At 40.0% G+C, this 27364-nt stretch overlaps 3 protein-coding genes across 4 annotated transcripts; 1 reads left to right on the forward strand and 2 right to left on the reverse strand.

Moving 5' to 3' along the window:
• Window positions 1-1066: 1066 nt before the first annotated feature.
• Window positions 1067-4514, reverse strand: LOC140937077 (palmitoyltransferase ZDHHC12-A-like). Its single transcript, XM_073386609.1, has 4 exons — window positions 4400-4514; window positions 4148-4302; window positions 2653-2948; window positions 1067-1663 (listed from the first exon to the last, which is right to left on the reverse strand). The coding sequence occupies exons 1-4, from the start codon at window positions 4494-4496 to the stop codon at window positions 1351-1353; spliced, it is 861 nt and encodes a 286-aa protein (XP_073242710.1). The 5' UTR covers window positions 4497-4514; the 3' UTR covers window positions 1067-1350.
• A 1427-nt stretch (window positions 4515-5941) lies between these two features.
• Window positions 5942-25909, forward strand: LOC140939165 (carnitine O-acetyltransferase-like). 2 transcript variants are annotated; one of them, XM_073388723.1, is made up of 15 exons: window positions 5942-6105; window positions 6235-6291; window positions 8511-8786; window positions 9281-9399; window positions 10631-10684; window positions 10796-10955; window positions 11244-11412; window positions 13226-13422; window positions 18903-19003; window positions 21383-21505; window positions 22109-22231; window positions 22924-23059; window positions 23393-23455; window positions 24102-24239; window positions 25416-25909. In XM_073388723.1, the coding sequence occupies exons 2-15, from the start codon at window positions 6253-6255 to the stop codon at window positions 25620-25622; spliced, it is 1905 nt and encodes a 634-aa protein (XP_073244824.1). In that variant the 5' UTR covers window positions 5942-6105; window positions 6235-6252; the 3' UTR covers window positions 25623-25909. The 2 variants fall into 2 exon arrangements, with proteins under 2 accessions (XP_073244824.1, XP_073244822.1); XM_073388721.1 differs by lacking the exon at window positions 5942-6105 and having other exon boundaries at window positions 6229-6291.
• LOC140936677 (uncharacterized) lies at window positions 15219-17210 on the reverse strand (the record flags this gene model as incomplete). Its single annotated transcript, XM_073386168.1, has 1 exon — window positions 15219-17210. A coding segment is annotated over one exon (894 nt), but the record flags the coding sequence as incomplete, so codon positions are not given.
• Window positions 25910-27364: the final 1455 nt, after the last annotated feature.

Genomic DNA, 27364 nt, shown 5'->3' on the forward strand with positions numbered 1-27364 from the left:
AAGTGATGTGAGCGACAGACAAAAAAAACAAAAAAAAAACACACCAAAAAAACACCGCACGAGTAACAACAGCTTCGGTGAAGAGAAATAAGGACGTTTCAGAGGAAAATGCGCCGCATGCGGCCGGTGAAGAACAGGCGAATAGAGTCTCAAGGAGATCCCTCAAGACCTCGCCGTACAGTTGAGGTTTACGTGTTCTCGGAGCACGAGGCTTAGCTGTACGCAACATGCATTCTTTGCATATACAAACTGATTTTAGGGTTTTTATCACGCTTTTGGTAGGAGCGTGATTATAATACTGTGCCTTTTAAACGTCGGTTATAAGTCAGTCGCTTTGTAAAATTGTTACCGTTGTTTATCATAGGAGAATATCAAAACACCATCTGGGGCTCAGATTTTTTTTCTGTGTCTTCTTATGGTTGATTCTTTACACCTCCCTTTATTTCCTTTAGACATCATTTCAAGCAGATATATAATGTTAAAAAAAAGTCATGATAACTTATCCCTGTGCTATGGTGTGTTCAATTCCAGCAAGTGAGTGAGCACATTGAGATATTCAGTGGGATATTTCAAGCTACCGGTAACTGATTTCGCATAAAGTTATCAACCCTTTTTGTGGTTATTTGGCTCTTGAGAATAAGGGCTAATCCACACTAGGGAAAAGTTGTTTATTCAGACACATCTTCTGTTATCAGCAATGCTTAACAAATGCGGATAGTTTGCCATGATTTTAAAAATTTTGTCTGAGACAGGACAATCTTCAATGAGCCAAAACCACAATTTGTCTGGGGTAAAAAGTGGACAAAATCGACTAAATATTTTAACGAGAATGTGTTTTTCTTGTCCATCATTTGTTGTAAAGCCATTTTTCTTTCCACTAAGTAAAGACACATGTGACGGCCTGTTTAGAGTAAATGGTTTCCAGTGTGGATACATTTTCTCAGCACGAAAATTGTCACCATACTATTTTGGTTTTGGAGGTTTCGAAGACAACTCCAAATTTGTCTGATGGTGCGGATCGACCTGAAGACCTGTCTATCAGTCTGTGCAATGGCAAAAAAACAGATTTTGTAATACCACTGACCTGTTTTCATATATTTATCAAAAAAAGTATACACGTGTACTGACTGGTCAGTACTGACTAATAATGCCTTCATGTTTTGTACATTTACAAGCATGCTCATTTAGAGCTGAAGCTGTACAACCTTGACAGATACACAAAATCTGAAACTATACAACTTCAACATTGCAATTATAAGTTAATCTGTTAATTATTTCTGAAATAAATGAAAATAAATTTGGTATCTATTAAAAACCTAGTGCGTAAATTTCTAATTTTCATTAGGAGCTTTAGGCCCAGCGATCTCTCTGTCGCAGCAGGACTTCCCACTTTTGCACTCTACATCTGCAGAGGAAGCTATACACATTACAAAAAACCCCTTGGTCAAAAGGATTCACATCTTCACTGAGTGTTTTCAAATATGAAATTCTTGACCGTGACATGTATTCCCAGGTTGTTTGTGCTGTAAGCATGAGATATGAGTGACAGGAAAACAGAAGAGAAACTACAATAAAAGTGAGGCAAAGGACAAACATGGCGAGAATGAAGAAGCCATTGGAAAGGAACCAGCCCAGCCAAGTTTTCTTGTGTACAAAAGCATACCTGAAAGGGGCAAAGAGAAATGTAGTGTTAAATTTTTTACAAAATGTATACAGTTGCGATAAAATTAATTTTCATGATTGATGTGAATGATTAGAGTAATCACCCCCACGTATTTGAACCTTTGACTGATATGAGTAAAAATATGAGTTACTGTTATGTATTGATTTCTTATTCTGGAATTCTCTTTCTTTTGTACCAAAAACATGGTTTATTTATCAGGCTGAATTGGTTCTTATATTGTGTGGTGCATTATAGGCCAACTTTCAGCCTGATGAACTCTTAATCCACTTGTTCTTAATATTCTTACATGTGAGTGTTTATTCAATGATTTCATTACCTCTGTGTCCTGAGTCCCTGATGCACAAATGCAAAATAATTTAAGACATTTATTCCATAGGAAGCAAAGAATGATTGATCGATTTGAAGATTTTTTGGTAGAATATCCTCTTTGTGAGATTTCTGAGGCTGTTGTTTAAAGATGCATATTTATTTTAGTCTTTTTTGTGCTTTAAATGTATAGAAAGACTATATTTTAATTTCAGTAACTGTAATAAAGAGTTTTGGTGTCTATCTCTAGATTAACTGCCTGCTTTAATACATAAAGGCCAAAGCATGACTCCTTGTTTTTTTGGACTGGGACTCATTGATTCTGGACTGGGACTCATGATTTTTCCCAAGATGCTGAGTCCCAGGACTCACCATAACTATTTGTAACAAAATCACTGTTTACTGTAGCTTTAATTAATTAACCTTGGTAAATGACTGGCTGACTCTGAAGGTAGTTACTAAACTCCTGATATAATACCAATTTCTCCCTTTGAATCATCAGCATATACAAAGGTCATTGGAAGAAGAATCTAGCAGTTTAAAAGAAGTCACTTTGACCTTTATTTCATGAACTCCTTTATGTTTGATGGAAATAATGAATCATAAGGAAACAGTGCATAATAAGGTTTCAATTGCTGAGAATTTTGCTCTGTGACACCTACCAAGTAATTTCAGTAGCCCATGCAATGAGCACACACTGTGTCAAAAGAAAACACCAAAAGAACCTGTGATTTCTCTCCCCCACACAATTCCCAAGCCATGGACAGTGATGATCATATCGACGCACACATCGACCACAGTCTTCACAATGCTTGGCCCGAAGAGGTTGTAATATTGCACAATATCCACAGCGCCGCAGTCTAGATCCACCAAGAGGAGGAGTGGCTAAGATCTTACAAGATTCCTGGGCATCGTCTCCATCTGATTGACTTTCAGAATCATGCTCTTCTTCTGTTTTCTATAAATAGAAAATTTAGCTAGTTTAATAGCTGGTTAATGATTTTCACCATGAATTGGTGAACTGTCTTTATATTTGTTTTGATCTTTTACTAGTTCCTGGACTGACATTGGTATTTTAATCTTCTACCTTCCAACTGAGAACACCCTGATGACAAGAAATGCTATTGTTACCCTACTGAAAGGGAAAAAGCCATTCAGCACGTTTTCTGAATTTGTTCTTTCAGTTCAAAAAGTGACAAGAACCTTTTAACAAAGGCAAGGAACTATACCTGCCCAAGATAGATCAACATGGCTGGACCTTAACCTAGTCTAGCATGGAGTAACTAGGAACATTAATATTCCTTTGTGACACTCAATAAAAACCTATGGAGCTTATTCTTGTTGATGTTTCACATTTGGTGACGTTTGGCGAGAGTTTCCCCCACTAGCTAGTTCACCTGAGAAAACAAAAGCAGTTTGGTTGAATTTTTTTCTTCTCAGCATTACACTTAACCTTTCCTTAACCATTCACTAGCAGTGAGGGTGAATTATTTACGACAGATATGTATTGGCAAAATGTCACAGAATAGATGTGAATGCTACTAATGAATGAGGTGCTTGTAAGTTTACCAATCATACTTGGGCTCATTACCTTTTATGACCCAGATAATTTGCATTTTTGATGGGTGCATTTCTTAAAGTATTGCACGTAAATACATGTAAAGATCAGCTAGACGTTAATCAGGTTACTTAGTTTCAACAAACTCTGTCAGTTATTGAAGGAAATTTTTATTTCAGATTTACAATTTGTATGGCCTTGGAACAAAATTGTAAACAATGACATCGTACAAAGATTTCACTTATCTTATTAAAAAGAAAAGAAAATTTTACAGTTTAACCATGGGAATCCATTTCACAAGCTCGATCAAAAGAAAAAGATCTAACTTCCGCGAACATCTCTGTTATTCATTATAACGCTTGTTTCAAGAACATAACCTTACTTTGTAAATTAAGTCTGTTAAAGCAAACTAAGGTCCCCAACAGAAGTCAAAAGTAATTAAATGAAAATAGAAGAGACGTTTTTTTAAACCACAAATCACATTTAAAACTACGGCAAAATCGTAGAGTCAGTAATAATGAGAGTCAGTATGCAATATTCCTATGTCCGTTAACTTAATTTTAATAATCAAAGAATCTTTGAAACTCACACCATCTTACCTCGAATGTAACCATAATACTTTTCTGGTCGCTTATTTCCGCAAACCCAGGATCCATGCAACTTGCAACGAAGTAGAAAATAAAGCCGATAAAACAAAGCGAGAAGAAGCCAGCGACATACAACCAATTACCACTGAAACAAGCTCGCCGAAGTTCTGAAAGGAAGTAAGGTAGGTGACGGAAACTCAATATTTACGTATCTCTAAAACTGTGGATCGAACCTTCCTGATAGAAAAAGATAATCCAAATTACCTGTATCTTTAAGCACGAGAATTAAGACGATTCCTGTCGTTAATGATACGTGAAATATTCGAGAAAGAATTCTCTCATGGCAATTCTTCGCCTCCATGTTCAGTTTTTTTTGTGTTGTGTTTGCTGGTACTGCGGGCTCGTATTATCTCCTGACGAGTCGCCTGATTCCCTCAGTGCATCCTGGGACGACACCGGACGCGCGAGATCCTCGAACCGCGAGGTTTTCTCAATCAACACCGATCCCGGTGCCATTTTCCCCGTTTATGCCTTTCTTGCAGACTTAGATCAAGGCCAGAAACCAATCTCTTCGGGTTTACTTTGGGGATGAGAACTCCGGATTTTTTTAGCCTGTGTACAGTTGTCTCCTCCCCTCAAACTCTCTCCTCGATCTTTGAGGAGAGGGGGCGGTATGCAGGAGTTCACCGGCAGTCGGACCGCCTGTTCCAGGCGTTCAGATAGTGGAGTGCGGTACGAAGGAAGAGAGGGAGAAAAAAATAAGGAGGAAAAGAGGGAGAGGGCTCTCACCCCTACCCCATCCCCTCTTTGTTTGTTTGTTTGTTTTTTTTTCTGCTTACATCTTCTTTACGCTGTCCCCACGATCTGAACTCCTGGAACAGGCTAGTGAGTAGAGCGCGCGGAAAATTGACAAGAAAAGGGGAAAAAAAAAAAACAACAACAACGACAAAAACAAAACAACAACAACAACAACAACAACAACAACAACAAACAAGGGGCCTCTCGTTTTACCCGCCTACGATTAACTCGCGTTGGCCGACTCTGAACGCTGCGCTCGACTATACGCCTTAGAACAGGCTATACACAGGTTTTTTTTCTTTTTTTGTGTCGGAGCGCTTCCACCTTTATATTCCCATACGGCTTGATTTCACTTACATATTGTACTGAATAGGCAACAAAATTTAATAGTTGAGTCACTTTGCCATCGAAAAATTTTTCTCTTTCTGCCGACACGGACCTTCCTCAAAGGGAAACTCAAACATTTGAAATTCCCTCCCAACCCTCATCCAGACAATTTGGTTTTCCCCGGATTGTAGCTGTTGTTTTAAAAAAAAAAGTGACTGGGAGAGTTACAATCATTTGGACAGAAGAAAGTGATGAACAAAGATGAAGGATGAAGCTGCGCGAATGCCAAAACACGGCATTCACTTTTTTCGTATTGTTTGTTTGTTTGTTCACTTTTTTTGGGGGGGGGGGGTAGGGGGGAGTCTGAATTGCCATTTATTTTGTCCAAGACGGGTTTTGGCTATGGGGCGAGTGCAAAACGCCTCCCAAAAGTATATTTGATACTCAGGGTTCAGTGTAATAGGCAAATAGAGGAAGGATGGCTTATCTAAGTTCTCTGGCGACTAAGGCAACTATTTCTGTTTTCTTCAAAAAGTTTTAAAAATGTTGCATGACTATGCAAAATTTTTAACTAATGTCGAGATTGAGATTGTAAGAAACCATTGGAAACCGGAGATTACTATCTAGCTATTGGTTCCCGGTAATTTATTCGGAGATCAAAGTCCAAAGTTCAGTGATCTGTCAGATACATAAACATGCGCTTTTAGAACTAGTGACTTCGGAGATTTTTTACAGAAGTAACAGTGTCCCACTTTTTGCTATTTCTGGATTTAATCTAACAGCCGACGAACCAAGAATTTTATCAGGATATCTCGTCCTTGAGTGGAGACTGGAAACAAACGAAGGTAGAGTGAAATGGCGACTCCTTGGAAGCTTTGGCGCTGTAATACACGCTGTATTGTAAACGCGCTTCATAATTAAATTTTATTTACGCTACGACTCGATAAATTTACATGTACATTTTTCCAATGCAGCTTTTCGAAGGAGTTCGTATGTTGGGTGTAGTTACGAGACAGATTCCAAAGGCGAAGGTAAGGAAGAAAGTTTGTTCGGCAGACTAAAATTATTGGCAAACAGCTGTGAAGAGTCTCTTCGCTGTTCATGCATACATGCACGTTGTCCACGTCATAAGGTGTAACCGGGGGTGTGTTCCCTTCGAAATAAACAAGAACTTTTCGATTTCTAAACCTAACCCGCTCTCAGACGCTTTTTTTTGTTCTTTTTGAGAATTCTAGCGGGAAAGAGACATACAGGCATAGTGGAACCTCCCGTAAGCGACGACCACAAAATAATGTTAAGATTATATGTTGGTTGGTGGAGATGGTCGCTTTCGAAAATCAAAGTAAAGGTGTCTCTTTTGAGTAGAGGTTCCGAAACATCTATAGACTGTTCACAAGCCCCTATTTTTCCGTGATATCGTCGAGATCGAATGCTTTGCGTTACGGGCCGCCATCTTGCATGAATGTCAAAACTACTTAGGGGGCGAGGGCGGGGGCGGGAACGGTTTGGGTTTGAAGCGAGAAAAAGAGAGGGACTGTAACAACATCACTAAAGCTCGCGTTCAGAAGACGTGACAGGAATTTCACGCCTTTTACCATTCATTCATTAAGAAACTCCACTGGAGATGAAAAACATGCCAGACACAATTAGCATCGATTTTGCGTGTTTACAAAATCTTTTAAAAACAGTGATTTTATTGAGTTTCTTGGACATTTCTCCAAATAAAATCGGCAAGCATGCACAGGTGAAACATTTTCCCAAAGGAAGTGCTAAGCATGCTCTCTTCACATCAGATTACAACGGTTAAATCTCCTATTAAAAAGCCAGGCATTTCTGACAGGTCGTCTATTTTGCATCAGCGTAGCGTTAAATTTCAATTTGTTTGGCAGAAACTGTGTTACAACATTCCCCTGGTTGGGCTGCTTCAAAAGCACATTGGCTTAGGTCATTCATCCACAAAATACCAAAAATCCTTCGTGTGTTTGCACAAGATGCGCCTTACGGTAGGTAGTATTATGAAAGTGTATGTTTTATAGAAACGATGACTTGTCAACAACTTGTCAGTGTCGGCAGCTTAAACTAAACCCATTGTCAATACAAATTAACATCTGTTGTCTAATGACTGATCAAACGCCTGCATTGCTGGTACAATGCACTCTGTGAATGCGAGCTGTAATAATGTTATCACAGTCCCTCTATTTTTCTTGCCCCTTCCCCCTAGAGCTATAATCCCTGACGCCCATACCCCCGGTACATTTGAAAATCAAGATGGCTGCCATTAACGGTAAAACGCCCTATATCTCGACAATCTCAGGAAAAAATAGGGGACTGTAAACAGTCTAAAACGTCTACATTGCAACAAATTACAGGCAAAAACAAAAAAAAAAAACAATAATAATAAACTGAAGTCTCTTTTTAAGCATTCATATCTGAATTCAGATGTTTTACTAATCCTAGGTTATCTTAATCCAGCGTTGAACAACCTGGCCCAGGAGGTTAAAAATAATGGAAAATAATATTATACTGTCAAAAGTGGTTGTGGTCGTTTATGAGAGTTGGAAGTTTATGGTCGTAGTAGACCTGGCCTCAGTTGTTCAAAAGAATATAGTACTATCTACGGGATAAATCTTTATCCAGTGGATAGTGCAATAAATTAGCGTCCCTAATTAACTTATCCTGCACTGAACAGAGATTTACGTGATGGATAGTGCTATCCAGCTTTTGAACAACTGGGGCCTGGTTTTTAGAGGACAATTAGATAATTCTTCATATAGGTTTATTTTACAGAAAAAAAAATGGGAAGATAAATTTGGGGTCTAGGGAGGCTTGTGTCTACTAACCTTAATGTAGGGCATCTGCTAGGTGTGAGAGTGACAGGTGCTGCCTACCTTTGAAAGTCTCAAGATAATAACCCTTTCTCCTTGGCCTTTTCAGACTGCTTCACAGACGTAATCTAACCCCAGTTAGTAACGTCTGGGAAGCAGTGCCAGTATCCATGTTCTGGGCCCCCGAAGGAATCAATGAATTACCAGAAATGCATTTTTAATTTCCCTTTAGCCTGACTGGCAAATTGACAATGGTATTTTTCAACAGGCCAATCATGGTGCGTTCTCAAATCCTGGTACACGGGCAGGGGCCTAGAACAAAGATTTTGGCGCTGTTTCATAGACAGACTTAACCAGAAGTTAATTTCCATCTGGGGTGCAGGCTATGACCTTTGAAGTTGTTAATGTTTCTGTTATTTCATCAGATTGCTGTTAGATTTACAAATCCAGTCATGGTGAGAACATCAGCAGCTCTTTACAAACCTTTCAGTATGCTGGCCAAACAGGAATCTCTTCCTCCTCTGCCTGTGCCACCTCTCCAACAAACAATGGACAAATATCTGAAGGCAATCAAACCATTGGTGGATGAAGAAGACTTTGAATACACTGAGGATCTGGTAAAGAACTTTTCTAAGCCAAAAGGAGATGGTGAAGTGCTGCAAAACTTGTTACTGGAAAAGATGAAAACTGAGAAGAACTGGGTAAGCACTTCCTACACTGCTCATATTTCTTTTCATGGCCAGCTTCTACTGTCATGTCATGCTTGAAAGTCAAGTCTGTTATCTTTCTTTTTTGGGGGGGTCTAGAGTAGGAAGCTGATGAATTGGTAGGAGATTTTAGTCTAGACTACGGAAACCGATGATTGACACTTTAAAAATTGAAATCAGCCAATCTAAATTTTTAAAGCAAAGAAAGCATCGAAATCAGTAATTTCTGGAAAATAGCCACTCTAGGATGGATAGGGATGGACTTTTGGGAGTTTAGTCTAGTTTAGGTAGCAAAATTCAGCTGTACAAAGTCTGGGCTGTATTTTAAGGCTTTAAGGGTTCCATGGTCCCAAACATTCCTCAAGTACCTCCCCCAGGGCCCACTGCCACAAGTTACGCCATACAGAACTGCACTGGAGCCAGGTATGGTTCATGTGCATGAGTTCCAAACCAGTCAAGATAGATCCATTTCATTTTGTCTCTTTCAGTTGGCTAATTGGTGGGACAATGCTGCCTATTTTGACTGCAGATCACCAGTGGTGATTACAACAAGTCCAGGACTTTCCTTTCCCAAGGTTCCATTTACTGGCAAGGTTGATCACTTGAAGTGAGTTATAATTGGCTCTTGATTGAATGTTTTAGTCACGTTTTCATTGCTCACAGTGAATTGTGTAATCAGACAATTTTCACACAATTATAATCATGGTTATTTTAGCACTAACAGTGGTACGTGGTTATGACAAATCCCTACAGTGTGTATGATAAACACCCTTTGGTAACAACAAAATGGTATTTGCCACTTTAGAAATGATTTGGAAAGAGGGCTGAGTTACATTTTGCTAAGACTTCTGGGACTGTCTCTAGGGACACTGGAAAACAAATGGGCAATACCTTTCTGGCACATTCCCAGCAATGATCCTGAGAAACAATAATTGCTGGATGCATTTCAGCTCCAGTTCCCTTCTGATCATTTCTAAAGTGGCAAATAGGCCATTTTACAGTTGTAGACTTAGTGTCTTAGCGGTTGAATGATTGCGAAGTTGAGGTTGAGGTTCAGAGGTGGATCCAGGATTTTTTTTAGGAGGGGGTGCACTCGTCTCTTGTTCTACTTCAACACCAATAAACCACATAGTTTTTTTTTTGCAGAATACCAGTTGTATTAGAAAACCACAGGTCATCTTAGGGGGGGGGGGGGTGCGCACCCCCTGCACCCTTCCCCTAGATCCGCCCCTGAGGTTGACCTTGTTTTGATACAAACCTCCTTCGTTTTCTAATTAGGAAGATTATGCTTAAAAAATTAACAGTTGTCTGTGTGAGAACAACGTGTTTTCATAGTAAAGTAACTGTTGTTTTTACTTCAGAACAAGGTAATCTCCAGCCTTGTTTCCACCTGTAACTGTAAAATGGACTTTTAGTATTTGCCCGTAGCTTGATAGTCACTGTGAAATAGCCCACTTACCAGAAGCTGTCCTGAGCATATTTTCCCAAGTCCTGTGTAATGATTTTTTTGTTTGTTTTTTTTTGTGTTTTTTTTTTCATGATTCCACTGTAGTGATGAGGTTCTCATGACTCTTGAATTTTATGCAAAAGATGTGAGATTTATCATTATTTTACATTTATTTATAGTTATTTTTAATACCAATGGTTGAGATCTTAAAAAGCACAGATGTTCAAAGCTTGTTAAACAGTTTACAAGCATTAAATTTTGTCTTCGTTTTGTCAAAAATAAACATTCAGACACCAAACTTACAGTGGTCGATATCCATCCAGATTTACTGCTCTTGCAATTTTTGCTTTACCTAATGACAATTTTTTTCTCTTTTATTTTGTGTTTATAGGTATGCTGCAAGGGTCATCTCAAGTGTCTGGAAGTACAAGAATCTCATTGACAGGTATATGTGAATCAACAGACTTTGAAACTGACTACATGAAGATGCCATGATTGTAAATGTGATCTGATCATATTGTCTGATAAGTTATGTACTTCTTGTAATCATTTGCAGTGAGTCAATTCCTGTTGACATGATGGGAAAGGCTCCATTGTGCATGGTTCAGTACTTGAAGTTGCTTGGTACCTGTCGAATCCCACAGCCAGCAAGAGATGAGGTGTTTGTGGCTCCTAAGGGCACATCCAAGCATGTCATAGTTGCCTACAAAAACGAGGTGATTTTATATTAACCTACAGTACCAGCACTCACTTTTTTTTTGCTTAGTCCCTTGAGTAACACAAAAATGACCATGTGCGTTACTAAATTCTCGACACAGGAGAGGCATGAAGTGTCTTATTTTTTCCTTCTATGGGCTGCTGCCCAATGTTTCTCGCATTTTTCGCCTCGACTGTTGGAGTGACTGCTGTGCCCCTGCACTTCCCTCACTAAATCTAAAGAAAAAGAAAGACTGCTCACAGTCAAATGTAACCACTCCAGTGTCTGACTCTGTTCTTTTTAACAGTTCTACATCTTGAATTTGTTTAATGGAAGCCAACTGCTGACTGAAGGAGAGTTGGTTGCACAATTAGAAAAGATAACAAACAGCAGTGATCCCCCTGAGGAGCCTGTAGGAGTCCTTACTTCAGCTGAACGAACATTCTGGGCTAAACAGAGGAAGAGGCTTTTGAGAGGTACATGTACAACATGTGCAATACTTAAAAAGAACGTAAGATTAAGAAAAAGAAGTTGTTGACCCTCTAAAGCCCCAAGAGTGACCAACAAAATTAGTACATCATAAATCACGAGAAAAGATTTGAGAATGAATAAGATAATCCTGGCCCCCTTCCTCCCCCCCCCCCCCCCCCCGGGAAGATAATCACGTAAGGGAAAATGATTCGATCTTTTGAAATTCTCTCAACTAATTCTTTAAGAAAATGTATGGAGATCACTTTGGAGAACTTGAAGTTGGATACAAAACGGGACTTGGAAGGGGTACGAGAGATGCTTAGTACACCCTGAGTTAACCACTTGCAATGTTGCTGTTGACGGTGGTGACAACAGGGAGCTTAAGCGACAACGACGGGGACCACATCGACAACTTCAAAAAACAATTGCTTGTATGAGCAAAAGAACATTTTGCACATGCATCACGCTTTTTAGTACATTTCTTTGACGTCCACTGTATGACTACGACGGGAAAACCTCCTAATGCGACGTTTTATGGAGGACGAATTTTCCTTTCTCTTTTTGAACCTGGATAAAGTCCTTAAGAATTCATCTCCAGGAAAAGTCGCCTTCATGTGACATATTGAGCGGGTCCAAATAGACGTGATTACGTTTGAAAGAGCGCAAATTCATTTCTTTTATTGACGTTTTCACTGCCGTCGTCGTCATCGTTGCTTAAGCTCCCTATTTAATAATAGTGACAATGATTGTGATAATCTGGTGGCAGTTACAGCCTGCATAGCAGGCGCTTGGAAGTAGTGGGCGCAAGAAAAAACGGGCGCGCGAGAAGGAGACACGCGAGGGGAGACACCCCTCGCGTGTCTCCCTCGCGCGCGCCCGTTCTCTCATTTCCCCACTACTTCCAAGCGCCTGCTACGCAGGCTAGCAGTTATGTTTATGATGACAACCGTGATGATGATGATAATGACGATCATCGTTATGCTGATGTTGGTAGTCCTCGGTTACTGCCCATGGTTCTGGCATTTATGCTGTAGTATTGACGTCATTTTTTAGACACTGCAAACCGCTTCCAAATTTGTTCAACGCTAGCTGGTTATGAAGAATTATCCTCGGGATTTGAGCCAATCAGAAACAGAGAATTTTTTTTTACAGGACTCTGTTTAAATCAACTTCATGCATGCTAAACCAGATGTTCCTGTATAAATGAATAAACAAACAAATAATTATTTTGAATGAGTTATAATAGTAATTAGTGATGGTGATCTGATAGTGGTGAATAATTATGGTGATGATGATGATGATGATGATGATGAAGGCAAGGATGGGATCATGTTTAGCTGTACTGTAGAATATAGTGCACCTGTGTCACATCTGATTTATGTCCAAAATACATCGCGTTTATATTTTTGTACTGTTTCTATTCGCTGTACATGTATTTAGAGCGATTTTCGTATGACCTTGAAAAATGGTTTCGGCAAGTGTTCGTTATCCATTTAATCAGCCAATGGATGGAAAGATCAAGACATGGACTCTTCGTTTTCCCGCCAAAGAAAACCCTAATATGGAGAAGGCATTGTTCGATTGGCCCAATCGTGTTGAAGTATGACGTCAAAGCGAAGTATCGATTGATTATCACCCGAGCGTTCGCTTAACCAACCAAAAGCCACGCGCGTTTGTATCCGTTCGATAAACCAATCAAATTGCTCTACTTCCGTTCGTTTGTTATTTCCGTTTTGTTCGCGCGTTTTCATATCAAGGTCATACGAAAATCGCTCTGTTGGGCTAAACAGTGATTGCCTTTTTGTTGTCCAATCACAGATCGTAAAAACAAGGCCAACCTTGAAGCAATAGAAAAAGCTGTCTTTGTTCTGTGTCTAGACCAGCCTCCACCTCACTCGACTCAATCTCCAAGTGTTATGGAGAATCCAACCTGCTCAGTTACTGCACGCCAATCTCTGCATGGAGATGGTACGGAATACAACAGCTGTAACAGATGGTTCGACAAAATTGTGCAGGTACCGCACACTGAATTATGGCAGTCGATGAAACCGATTGTTTTGATACAAAGTTGTTTCGTCGATACAAGTCGTTTCGATACGAACTTAAGCAGTGAAACTGCACAACAATTTCGATCACATCATTTTTTAATCAAGTATAGTTTGTGCGTGTACAAGAAAAAGATTTGGGGTGAATATTTCTCGTTATTTAAGCCAAGTACGTGAAACTTGACTGAATTAACTTGTATCGAAACGACCGGCAAACTTGTCGATGTATTTAGTTGTTATTTACCAGAATGTCTGGGCTTTCAAAATCTAGGAAGGCAGAAAATGGACAAATGAGCGGACTCAAAAGCCAGACCCAAAAAACGTGGTTTGTGTCTTTAGGTGCCAAGAATAATGGGCTTAAAGAAAGAGGCAGAAACGTGGCTACGCGGCTATCTGGCTACGTGGCTACATAGCGATTAAAGTGGCCACTGTTTTAGTAGCATGAATGCTATTAGAATACTGCAATGCTAGATTCTCTATCAACATTTGCGGACTTTTGATAGTATTCAATTTCAAGGCTGTGCTCTTTCAAAAATTGAAGGGAACCCAGTTACCCAGCATATGATTTCTCTGAAAAAAAAGACAAAACAAAACAAAAGCAAAAACAAAAACAAAAAAAGGCTTGGATTTTTTTGCTGCCCAGGAGCAAAAGTCAAGGAGAGCTCCATGGTATCTCCCAGAGGGGCAAAGGGTGGCATTCGTCTTCGTAAAGTTTCTTACTCAGGCACGTTAGACGAAAATGTGTGATAAGCCTGTGTCATCTTCTGAATAAGGAAATGTCCCTGATAAAGAACTTTGGGCCATTGGCTGCGTTTTCTCTGCACAATTAATCAGCAGATGTCCTGGTGCTTTGCTAATCACACGATTTATTATAAAATGTCACTCTGTCAGTGTACAACACGCAAATGACAAGTCTCCTTGTTGAACACCCAAGTGGGCATCGTAACATCATGGAAGCGTTATGGACAGTCTGTCTAACCAGCCAACGATAGTCCTTTCGAATGCATTCGGCAGGTGTGAAATGCGATTTAGAAGAAGACCGGCGCTGCAAATAATGTATATATCGTGGTTCAATTTTTTCGTAACCTTGGTTTAAATTTTATTTTCCTTTTTATTACATTCACTTTGAAATCACTGGCTATCCGTGCAATCTGATTGGCTCTCAGCAGTGTGATTTATTCCTAAATCGCACCAGTTTTTGCTCTAAATCGCATCTTTTCCAAATCGCGTCCTTTATGTTCTAAATCGCATCATTTCAGTTTTAAATCGCACCATTTTTTGTTCTATATCGCATCATTTCTGTTTCGAATACAAAATGAGATGTAAAAGCCTTTTTGTTTCGGCTTTTTAACAAACCGGCTACTTGATCAATAAAATATTAGTGCTAACTAATTTCTGCGATTTCAAAATGGATGTAATAAAGTGGTAATTGAACTTCGTGTCGTGCAAGTTTAGTCTGAAATCATACTTGTGATTTCAAATCGAACTCGTGCTGCGCGCTTGTTCGATTTTGAAATCACTCGTATGATTTCAGACCATATTGTACTCCACTCAGTTCAATTACCATTATGTATCGATCTCAGTAACATACATTGCCATACCCCAAAACAAAGGAAAATAAAATTTAACCCAGGGAAAAAATTGAACCACAACATATACGTTCATACATACATACATACTTGTATTCCGGGAAGAATGTAGTTGTAGAGCTTTGACTATAACTTCACGGGAGTTCAGGCTTCACGAGGAGTTACATTCATTAACTTTATTTACGCTCGAATTTTAGAGTAGCTTTCAAACCTAATATCTTCCAGAAAGCAACACATAAGATACATTAAAAACATTACAAGAACAAGAATTATATCTATGCACTTAAAATGAACTAATATTTACAACTTTATCTTCACGAGCAGAAAGAAAAAAAAAGTATGGTATGTGAAAGCAATAGACTGAATCTGCTGGTCTTAAAATCTGCAAAAACACTGTTGCCAAAAAATGTCAGGCAGTGCTGTCCACTGCTTAGTTAAAAAGTAAGAAAAGGAATTATTAAGACCAAAAGTAGTTGTGTACTTGACGGCGGCGTACAGGCATTTACAGACATTACAGACATTTCTAGTCCAGCTGAGGAGTCTGTTGGAAGCAAAATCACGTCGAATGGCCGAAGATGAAAATGGCGTATGAATACGTGAAGCCCCCATCGAGCGGTGGAATAATTCTCTTATCGGAAACCAGGAAAAACCAGGAACTTATCTGCATCTCGACGACCAATGAAGTACTTGCGCGTTGACGTGTACTTTGGTTTAACTTTACAACTCGTAACTGCTAAAAGTTTTGTTATGCCCGCCTGCCCCTGACTTTCCACTCGCGGGTTCCGGTTTAGTTAAAACTGTGCACCCTGTCAAAACTACACCCCTGCCCCTAAAAGCTCTAAACTACGCCTAAGTAACATACACTGCTCTAATATCCAGTTTGGTATATCCTTCTGAGTTGTTTTTGTTTCTGAAAAGTTTGTACAAGGGAAAGGGTTTCTCTCTTCAAGAGGTTTATTTACTGACACAGCAAAAGGTTGCATATTCAGTTGTGGATAGTTGTTTGGGGTATTCGCTGCAAATATAAAAATTTAGTAACAGTAAAAATTTATGTCTTCTTTTCTCCTATCTTATCCACTCCTAGACCAAGTTATAGCAGGATGATTCGTCATTTGTGCTTAAAAATTTATAGAGGAAATCCTATGATGTTGCCATTCTAAGGAACCTCTTTGACGGAACTTTTACACAGAACTATTAATTTCTTACGATTTTCCAAAACCACATTTGAAATCAGTAAGGTGATTTTAACATTAAATCTGAAAATGTTCACTTCATTTACACAGAAGTTGACGCCTTTTTATCTTCTTGAGCTTGACCTACAGGTAGTGCAAGGCTTTCCGCGATGCTTTTTGTTCCGCCTCCTAAGATGTCCGCATCTTGGTCATAAACCTTTGAAAGGAAGAATTCCGCTAAGTAAACTCTCAGAGCGTTGTTGATGATTAAGAGCATCAAACTGGCGACGGCCTTTACTTCAGGTGGATCTTTACTGCCGTCTTGAATGCTAGGAACATTGAGTACTTGGTAAGCAGCAATTGCTGTACCAAGCATGGCCATTGTGTAACCCTCGACTACGTAAACCGCTAAAGCTGCTTTGTAAAGCACCAGTTTTAAGAGAGAGTTCTTTTGACGCAGATCATTTGCATCTGAGGGGAGAAAGTTCAAGACGAGAACCACTGCCACCGCGAAAGACTCTTCAAAAACGAAGATGATGTAAACCACTGTTTTTAATGTATCTGTGTTGTGTGTCATTGTCAAAACGTTGTAGACGCAGACCGCAATAAGTGTGAGAAGAAGCTTCATGAAGTATTTTTTCCTGATCAGGTGCTGTAAAACCGGACGTAAACCAGGGAAGTGGTTCAAGCGACATGCATGGAGGATCAAGAAAGCGGAAGTCGCAATACATAGGCATAGCCAGACGCTCTCAAATATCTTAGGGCGAGGAAAAAGGGTGAAGCTCTCACAAAGGGCCGTAGTGTGAAATTCTCTGCTGAAACAATCCACTGCCCAGGTTGTGAACATGGAGAGGCCAACCAAGCGAGCTACGAGCACCAACACAGCACATATCCACTTAAAAACGTTGAAAAATTCAGAGAAGATGCTTAAAAGCCGTCTAAATTTCACACGGACCTCCTTATCTGTCTCGACAAGCGCGTCCTGTAATGTCAGAAAGAGGCAGGAACGTCAGAATGATCTTTTAAGAGCCTGACTTAACATGGCAACATTTTCCACGAAACTGAAATTGCATCATCAAATTGTGTTTACATCGCACACCAACTTCCACTCAACAGTCAGGTCATTTGTATATTAACCTTAATTATTCTTTACTTGTGTTGGGAAAAACCCCTTATTTCATTTTCACTTTCGAATGCAAGTCCTTTTCCTTGAAGAAAAACAACTCAAACCTGAAATTTCGCTCCTTTTAAATTTTATCAATTAAAAGAAGCGTTACGTCGCATGTTTGACAGAGTATGGTTCTTTGACAATATTCCTTGAAATGTTCCTCAGCGCAAATTATTGTTTCACTATCACTTTTGCGTTTTTTCCACTGCCGGATTAAACATGTCGTAGTTTAGGTAAAATATGCTAGATATTTTCACTGAATATTCTGGTTGAACTTTCTACCGGAACACTTGCTGACCATTCATCAATGCAGGAAAAAGCTGTCCTAAGAAAAATATCAGTGGGACTGCACTGCAAATGATGCGGTTTCCTCTTCATTTTTACCTGGCCAAGTACATTTTGACTTAGCTGAATTCTGAACTTCAAGCAAAACCTTTCCGACTAATAAATCAGAAACAGTTCTAAGCCAAGTTTGATCGACTGGGATTGGAATTATATACAAACGATTTTCGAGGAAAAGAATTTGCCACAATAGTGAAGGAAACCGCTTTCTTTTAGAAATGGATAAGTCGAAAATGAAATCGGTTTTAATTCGCAATGCGTAAACTCACCGTTTCCTTAGCCCGTTCACTCATTCTTCTTTTCTAGACTCTCGTCCGATATCGCAAACAAGTACTCAATCGAACAAATCCAGGATTTGATACTGAAGGGGAAACTCGACAGTGCTGAATCAGGACAATCGAGAGACTGGTCTGACGGTTCTCAGCCCTCTGTTGGCTCGTTTATTGTTCGATGAGTGCTTTAACCGGATGCATGTGTCAATGCTGATTGCGTGAGGGAGTGGACAGGAAGTGAGAAAAATAGATATTTTCGCGCTCTCCCACTCTACTCTAGGCTGAGAACGCAGACGTAATTTCGTTCGTCGCTTCTTTCCACTCCCTCCCCGCCCCAAGGGGGGTGTGACACCAGATTCTCCGAATCCTCACCCTATTTCAGGCCAAAAACTGGCATTTCCCACACCCGTTTTCTTACCGTGCCTCTCAAATCCATACTTATTTTCAGACCTGTTCTCTAAAAAATTTGTTATCATCACTTAGATTTTAACGCCTAGATTTCTTAAAATCTGTTTCGAATTTTTTTTTTGTTCTTTATAATTCTTAACCGTTGAAATTTGAACAATGAATACGTTCATACACTCCCGTAGTTCCCTCGAAAACTATGACAACTACACCCGATTCCAAACCAGAATCTGCAAAGTCTATGCCCGTTTTCAGTCCGAAAGGGCGCAAATACCACCCCCGCGCTCCACCCGAAAAGTATTCGGGTGGAGGGAAGCGACGACCGGATCTGCGTTGGTAGGCTAACTCTTCCCCTACCACAACTCCTTTACGCTTCTTAATCTTGCTTGCTGTCGGTTTGCTGCGTTTCTTACGGTGTTTCACGTTGATGAGAATTAGACAGTTTAATACAGTGACGTTGAACATCAATTTAGTTTGAACTTTATTGTGTTTTTGTTTTCAGATTTGTGTTAGTGTAGATGGACATGCTGGAATGTGTTATGAACACTCTGCTGCTGAGGGACCACCCGTAGCTGCTTTATGTAATCACATCCTTGATAACCTGTAAGTTTAAACTTGTCGTGTGATACGTGACTCCCCTCCTCATCCCCCTCCGCCTCCCTCTTCTCCTCCCCTCCTCCCCTCTTCTTCTTCCCCCCACCTCCTGCTCAACCTCCTCCTTCTCCTCCTCCATCTTCCCTTCCTTCTCCTACCCCTCCTTCTCCTTCCCCTCCTCCTCGTCCCCATCCTTCTTCACCTCCTCCGCTCTTCCTCCCTCTCCTCCTTTTTTTCCTTCTCCTCCTTTTTCTCATCATCCTCCATCATCCTCCATCTTCTTCTTCCTTTCCACCTCCTCTTCTTCTCCCTCCCTCCCCCCTCCTCTTCTTCCTCCTCCATCTTTTCAATGTTGTCCTGTTTTTCTGTAGCTACTTCCGCCTTTTCTTGTACGGGAAAATTCTCATCTCTTTCATGCATAAAGGGAAGGAATCAAAGTAACTGGGTCGCCCGGTTGTCTTATAATCTTTTGAACGGTTGTTGCTTCTGTAGCCTGGGCTGTTAGCCTTTTTGGTATTGTTACAGTAACCATGCAGTGCCTGACTCGTCCCCAGTCGTCTTCGCGCGTTTGTAAGAGACGTCTTGGGACGAATCAGATGCAGTCGGTAAATGTTAACGGTGGCCACATTGAAACGTAGCTTAAACAAGCAACTCTCGCTTTTGTGACTTATTTTTTCTGTTGTATGTGTTTTTGTTTTCCGTTTGTCACGGCAGTGGTCTGGGTAAAAAGGTTATGGAGTCTGTGGGTATATATTCTCGCCCTTATGGCCTCTGAGTCAATAGAGAGTTTTAGATCCGACTTTACCGCGAACCTCTAACCGTGGTTTGCGGTTACCCGTTTGCCGTTCGACGTTCAAACATTATTCGATTTAGAGTGGTGGTGGATTAAAGAAGCCATTCTAGGTTTATTTTTCCATTTAGAAATAGAAGAAATATCAATCAGTGAAAATAAAAGATATTTAGGTAAACACTGGGTTATCTAGCAGCAAAGAGCTGTAAATTCTTACATTAGTTCTTCTTGCAAATTTACGGCCGCCATTTTGAATCAGCAGCCATGAATGGCACTTGTTTTCAAGATCCAATAGGATTTATCAAATTTAGCCATTTCGCCCAAATTTGTGCCTCTGTTAAAGGATATAGAGAATACTTCATGGAAAGTGCTGGCGTACGGTATTTACGCACGAGTTGTTGACGTATCAGAAATCGAACGAGTGAGCGCAGCGAACGAGTAAGATTTCTGATACAAAAACAACGAGTGCGTAAATACCGTACAAAGCACTTTCCATGTGGTATTGTGTTTATTATATACATACCGAGACATTCATCATTTTGGCGGCCTTTTTATTTTAAATCTTATCTGCCGCTACACACTTGCCGCAAAATGACAACGAAAACGAAGTATCAGCTTTTTAGTAAAAACGTTTGTTAAAAACATAAATGACGGTAAGGATATGAGGTAATCCAAGAACTATAAGTAATCTTAACTGTTTTTTGTCAATGCACAATTGAAAATGAGTGAATTTAAGTAAAATGTCCGGTTTCAATATAAGCTTAAGCTTAAATGAAAGGCAAAGTAGCTCCGACAAAAAGCACAACAAAAGCTTACGTCTCGTTCTGTTTTTCCCTTTCCGCTGTTGTTTCGCCGGCTCTCTACCGTTTTCTTTATCGACAGTGAAACAAACGAAACTATTCCACTCCATTTCCGAAATGTTTTTCACTTTTTTAGCGAGAAAAACTCTTTGAGTAAAACTTTTCTCCTTGAATGTGTGCGAAGCGGCGCTGCAAGCTGCAATAAAAGGCGGGAATTTTGGCGAGAAACTCACACACCTCTGTGGCCTCTGATTGGACGTATCATTTTTCTCACACGTGAAAAAACATCGTTCGCGATTCTGATTGGACGTATCATTTTTTTCACGTGTGAAAACCATCGTTCGCTCCTCTGATTGGCTAGAACTAATTTGCGTACGAAAATTTACGACATAGCTTTTTGGTGAGTATTTCTCAGTATGTATATAATAAAAAGACTTGCTCCACAAGAGTTTTGTATCATTACGTGGGATAAAACAAGAATTATACGCTAGAAGCTTTCAGGTAAATGACATGCGTGAAAACCTACCTCCCCACGTTGAAAACGCACGTCGTAAACCTCAAACGTGACGCGAAAGACTTGTCACGTGACCTCCAGCGGTTAGACGTTCGCGGTAAACTCTGATCTAAAACTCTCTAATAGCCCATTCGGCCTCGAGGAATAATTGTTAAATAGTTGTAGTTTTCGAAATCGGTCAATCGAATTCAAATAAAAGTTACTTGTTCCCCTTTCCAATTTTTTTGGACTGTCCGTTCTCTGGTGTCTTATTTGTTGTAAATTTCTTACTTTTTTTGTTTTAGGGAAAACCATCTACACATAGAACCCTCAGACGCAAGACATTTGGAAACTCCATCCAAGCTGAAGTGGAACTTATCTAGTAAAGTAAAGGAGGCCATTAAACAGTCAGCTTGTGATCTTGACGCGTAAGTGACTAACTGACTTTCTGTTACCCAAACATGACCATATTACTGCTGAGATGTTTGAAAGCAAGAGCCATGTGATTGTTGCTGCACTACACTGGGGTATTTTTGCAGCACATCGTCTGATGCGCTTCAAACTCCCAAAGACACACACAAAAATCTCGAAACATGGCAGCGTGGACGAGTGTTTAGAGCATGGGACTTACAATCCCGCGGATCCGACTTCAAGTTCCGCCCTCACAGTTTCTGAATTTATTTCTCGGTAGTCTTGAGTTCGAATACTCCACCACGCTTATAAGTTGCCAACGACTTGCCTCTTGCTAGCTGAGATACTTTTTATGTTTTGTTTGAAAATAATATTTGTTTAAGTCCAGCCCTACCTGCCTTTACGCTATAAATACTACCGCATGTACATCAAGGTAGTTTTAATGAACGCATCGTCACGGTACATCAATGTTGCTGACCCTAGCAATATACAGAATTCAAACCAGCGTGTATTTAATGGAATGCTTGTGGTAACCTGTGTAACTTCGCACGCATTCTATACGTATATCACGTGATGTTTACCATGCAAACAGTAATGTTTTTGTTTGACATTTCTCTCAGAATGATCCAGGACATTGACTTACGGTGTTTTATTTATGATGGCTATGGTAAATCATTCGTGAAAAAGCAGAAGATGAGTCCAGACGCCTGGATACAAATGGCATTTCAGTTAACATTTTACAGGTATTGCGTTTATAAGTAAAGAACACCTTTAACATAATGCTTCAGGCCTTCATCAAGCAAAAACAAACAAACAAACCAACAAACACCTTTTTAGTGAAGGAACATTTTTGGTGAAAAATGCTATCACGAAAGTTCGTTTAAATTTCCCCCGTTTGATATATGAAATTTCTATCACGACTCTTAGGCTTTAGGGACAAAATTGCAAATTTTTCACGACTCCATTGTCTCGCAATTCCCAGAAGAGACTTGAGCACAAAGAAAACCAAACCAAATATAGAATGAATATGAGCAGAAAGCCTCTTTCTCCAGACTCCAAAGTAATTAATCTACATAAACGACTCATGGGTCCCCCTCTCTTCCTCCGCATTTTTTCCCGCTCTCTGACCTCTGACTCAAACACATCTTGAAGGAGTTGCATGTAACTTAGGCGCGCAAATATCTAAGGAATAATTTTAGGGCTGCTCCTAATTGGTTGAGAAGGTTGCGCGAGAATTCTTTGGTCAGCCACGCAGAAATGCAGAACTAAATGACTAACCCCAAAATTCATTTCGACGCTGTTGATTCAACCGTTCACATAAAAAACTTTTTACTAAAGCAGGTTCGCGTCTCATATGACAAAGATTTACTTAATTTGAATTTCGCACTTTCTATGTTTTTCATTTTGTTTCTTTGTTTGTTTCATTTGTCTGCAGACTTCATAATCACAATCCTCCAACTTACGAGACCGGCTCAACTCGCAAGTTTCTCCTGGGAAGAACTGACACCATCCGCTCTGCCTCCATCGCTTCGTCTGAGTTTGTTAAAGCCATGGTGTCACCCAATAAAACTGTAAGTTATTTATTTGCAACTTTAGACATTTAGTGAGAGAATCTCTGTTGTAGGCAGTTCTCTTGATCACCTACAGAAACCACGCTCATACTGTATCAGCAGAATTCCTTCAGTGCTCTGTAATGCAAAACTAGAACAATTTTAGTCCCTATTACCCCTTTTTTATTCCTAAAAGCGGCCAAAGTCAAAATCTGACAAAATTTCCAAATTTCATTTTGTAAAATGCTGAAAAATCGCAAAATATAGAACCACATCAAAGTACTGGCCAAGAGGTTCCATTCAAACGATTTATACACCCTAGACTGGCATTGTTTTCTTCATTATTATTTGCAGAATGCGGAAAAGCTTGATTTAATGAAGAAGGCGAATGGAGCACATACTAACTACACTAAAGAGGTACCTAGTGGCAGAGGATTGTTACCACGCGATCACTCAAAATGAACTTGAAGTAGCTTTCAGTCAAGGCCAGTGCAAGGAGATGCATATCTCTCGCCTGAGTCTTGGCTGTAATCCAGTTTATTATTGAGCACTAGGAAAATAGTCAATTACTTGCAAGCGTTTTCCCCAGCATTTTTCATCATTCAAGAAGTTGAATCGAACGCTCAGTGAGTGATTCATATGTTGTCCCCACAGCTCGAAGACGGTCTAAAAATCTCAGATGTTTTTCATCTGCTTCCATGGTTTGTGTATCACTTGAGAGTAATAGGGGAGTTTTTAGACCTGTAAATTGTGCAAAGCGCCTCATACTAAGGGCTATTAACCAATCTATAGTGTTATAATACAATAGTATTAGTGGAAAGTATAAACATTTTAGTGCGGAAAAAGCCTAATCATGCACAAAGACATCACAGCAATTTATTTTGCAAGCAAACAGTTTTTCCCCACAGTTAGCGCCTATGCCGAGCTCCATACGATGCGTTTACGTAGGTCTCTAAAGCTTTTAACTTTCCTATTCTTGCAAGCCCCAAAGACCCTGGTGACGACAATTAAGCCCCAGATCATGAGCTGCCTGTTGAGGTGCCTGTCGTTTATACTCTTGCAGGCAGTGAATGGCCAGGCTATTGACAGACACTTGTTGGGATTGAAATTAGCTGCCTTGGAATCTCGTATGAATCTTCATGAGCTGTTTATGGACAGTTCCTATCAATACGCGTTACATTACAAAGTATCAACAAGCCAGGTAATCACTAAGGCTATGTTCACTCAAGTTCTTCTTCATAGTTTGTCAACGCATACTAACGTACGTGTTTGTAAGTTTACCAAGTTATCCTACCCTGATACAGTTTATTCAAATATTCTTTCACGTGGTCGTTTTCCTCGCTCAAGTGTGAATGGAAGCCGTTAACACATAATGGGCGGTCAAAACTTGTTTGCTCAACCTCGGCTGGGGCTGGTAGGGCTCTACAACCCTCCCCCCTATCGGAGGAGCTTAAAGGACACAAATTTTTGCATGAAAATTTGAGATAAGACTGCGATATTTTGTGTGCATGTCGTCGGGCTAACTGCACAAGGATATTTCAATCTTACACTTTTTGAAGGGCTATGCAAAAGAGAAACCATCTTTTTACTGTGGGAAAGTGGGCGTTCAAAACTTTCTTTCTTTGCCTCGTGTGTTTCCGTGATTTCCATTAACAGCGGTAACGCCCATTGGGTTATTTCTAGTACAGATTACACTTCCGAGTTCTGTTCCGTCTTTGGCGCCATTGTACCACGCTCCAGTTGTTCGTTTCGTTTCGCCGTGGCAAATTTCCCTTTCGTCAACGGTCGCAGCCATTTTAAAGACGCGTAGAAAATGTTTGACCTGTTATAGAGGGTGTTTCTATTAAAGACCATTAAAAGTAAGAAGATCGCAACCCTTGGTCGAACACGGACATTTCGTATCCTAATCTCTCTCCCATACTGACTACACCGACCCGCCAAATTTCCGAAAAATTGAAGTACATAAACTAGCGAGCTGTCTTTCTTAACTGATACGTTAATGATAGGGTACCCTTTCCATAACTTTTAACATAAATTCAACTTGGCCTTCAACGTCGTTCTCTCTAAGACTATTCAAAAACGTATTACTTCCCTTATTATAACTTAATAATCCAGGGAATATCTTATATCTATCATGACTAAAGGCTTGGTTACCAATGGCGGCATCGACCGCTAAAAAATGGCAACGACCATTTACGAAAGGGAAATAAGCTCTCCATGAGGTCAAAAAGAGGCGAACAGGGCGATTAAAGTTTACGCACGGCCATTTACTGCAATGTTGGTTTGAGTAAGCTAGAATACCTATCGTATCAAATGTTTGAAAAGTTCTGCAACTGAAGAGCTTTTAAGAAGTTACCGTTCATTTTTATTGTTGTAGGTTCCATCAAACCACGAGCTGTTTTTATCGTTTGGTCCTGCGGTACCTGATGGATATGGAGTCTGTTATAACCCACAAAACGACAAAATCATTCTCGGCGTATCTACAGTTAACAGCAACCCTGAGACTAATTCGGGTCACTTCGCTGCGTATCTACAGAGAAGCCTGGATGAAATGAGGCTCTTGGTTACAACCGCTAAGCTCTAGTGGCTGCTAATACGTCTGTGGCACCGATGACATTTCCATGATAGAGTCGTTTCTAGTATCCACACGGCTATTTCACAGCATATTGCTGTACATGTTTTAAAAATATGGCGAAAAGTTCAATGGTGGTTTTGCAAACTAAGTTTAACCACACACGATTTAGGAAATTAGAAAATAAGCTGTAGACTAGCACATAGAAGAGGGCGGTTAAAACACCTTCTCATCTAACTGTATAGCTAATCTTTATATAAAATGTTGAACGCAGCATTTCAATAAAGTTTATTACTTAATTTATTTTCTCTCTTATTGCACATCTAGCTTTCCTCAAACTCTATCGTGCGGAACCAATAGATATGCTTGATAATAAGAAATAGGGTTCCTACAGAGTCGGCTTGAATTCTAGAAAAAATAAAACTGATTTGCAAAGCAATTTTCCAGACGCGGAGAAAGCCTGGAGAATAGGGTTAAAGTCTGGAAAAAATGGTAAAAACTCTGGCGTTTGTTGTTGTTGATTTTCAACGTTACAACAAATGCTCCTGCAAGTGCTTAGTAAGTGCTTTTTTTTTCCCGTTGGGAAATCGCAGATTAAAAGCAAACCATTCCTGTGGGGGTTAATACCCTTTCTTATGTAAACACGCTTTCTTTTGTAGCAACTAATTTGCATAGCTGCTGGCCATGTGAGTGAAAACGCTCTATTCACTACTTTCACATAGACCATAATGCACCTTGTTTACCTCCCAAAAGTTTGCATAACCATTGTTTCCAATTTCTTCTGGGTATTACAGTCGTCCCAAGAGAAAGCCAAGACAATGGTTATGGAAAATCCTGGGGGGTAAACAAGGTGCATTATGGTCTATGTGAAAATGGTGAATAGAGCATTTACGATTTGCCCCCCCCCCCTCTTAAAAAAGCCTCTGTTTCAAAGCGAGGGTAAGTGCAAAGCTATTGATATGAAAATGATATTTTTTATCCTCATGGAAATGATAAATCATTTTCACAACAAAGGTTTTGCACTCAGGCTCATTTTGAAAGCAAGACTTTTTGGAACTTGGAAATGGCTTATTCGAAACTGGCCTATAAGTATGACCTTCAAACCCTGACACTCCTTTGAGAGCCTCGGTTTGTTATTTTCTAATCGACAATTCAAAGGGCCAACATCAAAGCCGACGGAAGTCGAGGGTGAGACTTCCAATTTTTTAGTAAACTTCTACGGCAGACGTAAGAAGAGCACAGGTGGTTTTAATCCAGCCAATTGACGAAAACCCCATCGTCGTGTTCTAATTTGCCTCGTCCCTAGACCTCATTATTCCCCGCGGCCAATTCGTTTCAGGTTACGTGGTCCATGCGAAGACCTGCCCGTTCTCCTCGGATATGTCACCGAAGTGAATTGACCGAGAAGGCCTGGAAGAACACCATGCAGGGACTAGACAAGCTACTCGGCAAGCCATTCTTTACAGTTGGTTGCCCATACTGAAAAATTTTCAAGGTCGTCTCGTATTTTGTTGGTTGGATATTTCGAAAGCAAGAACCTTAATTTAGAACAGAAATACCCTTTTATGAAACTTCAGATCTTAGTTACAAGGTCTCTGAAAAATTCGCGAAAATTAGATCTCACGCCGGGAAAGGTCATTATACTGCACAAGAATAAGAATAAGAAAAGTAAGCCAGTGAATGAGGGGCTGGAGAGAGGTGCAAGCAGGTCAGCATCGCCAAGAGCAAAGCTGAGCAAGACCGTAGGGACAAGG

Source organism: Porites lutea, chromosome 5 (assembly GCF_958299795.1).
Source record: "Porites lutea chromosome 5, jaPorLute2.1, whole genome shotgun sequence".
In the NCBI taxonomy this organism is placed as follows: Eukaryota; Metazoa; Cnidaria; class Anthozoa; order Scleractinia; family Poritidae; genus Porites; species Porites lutea.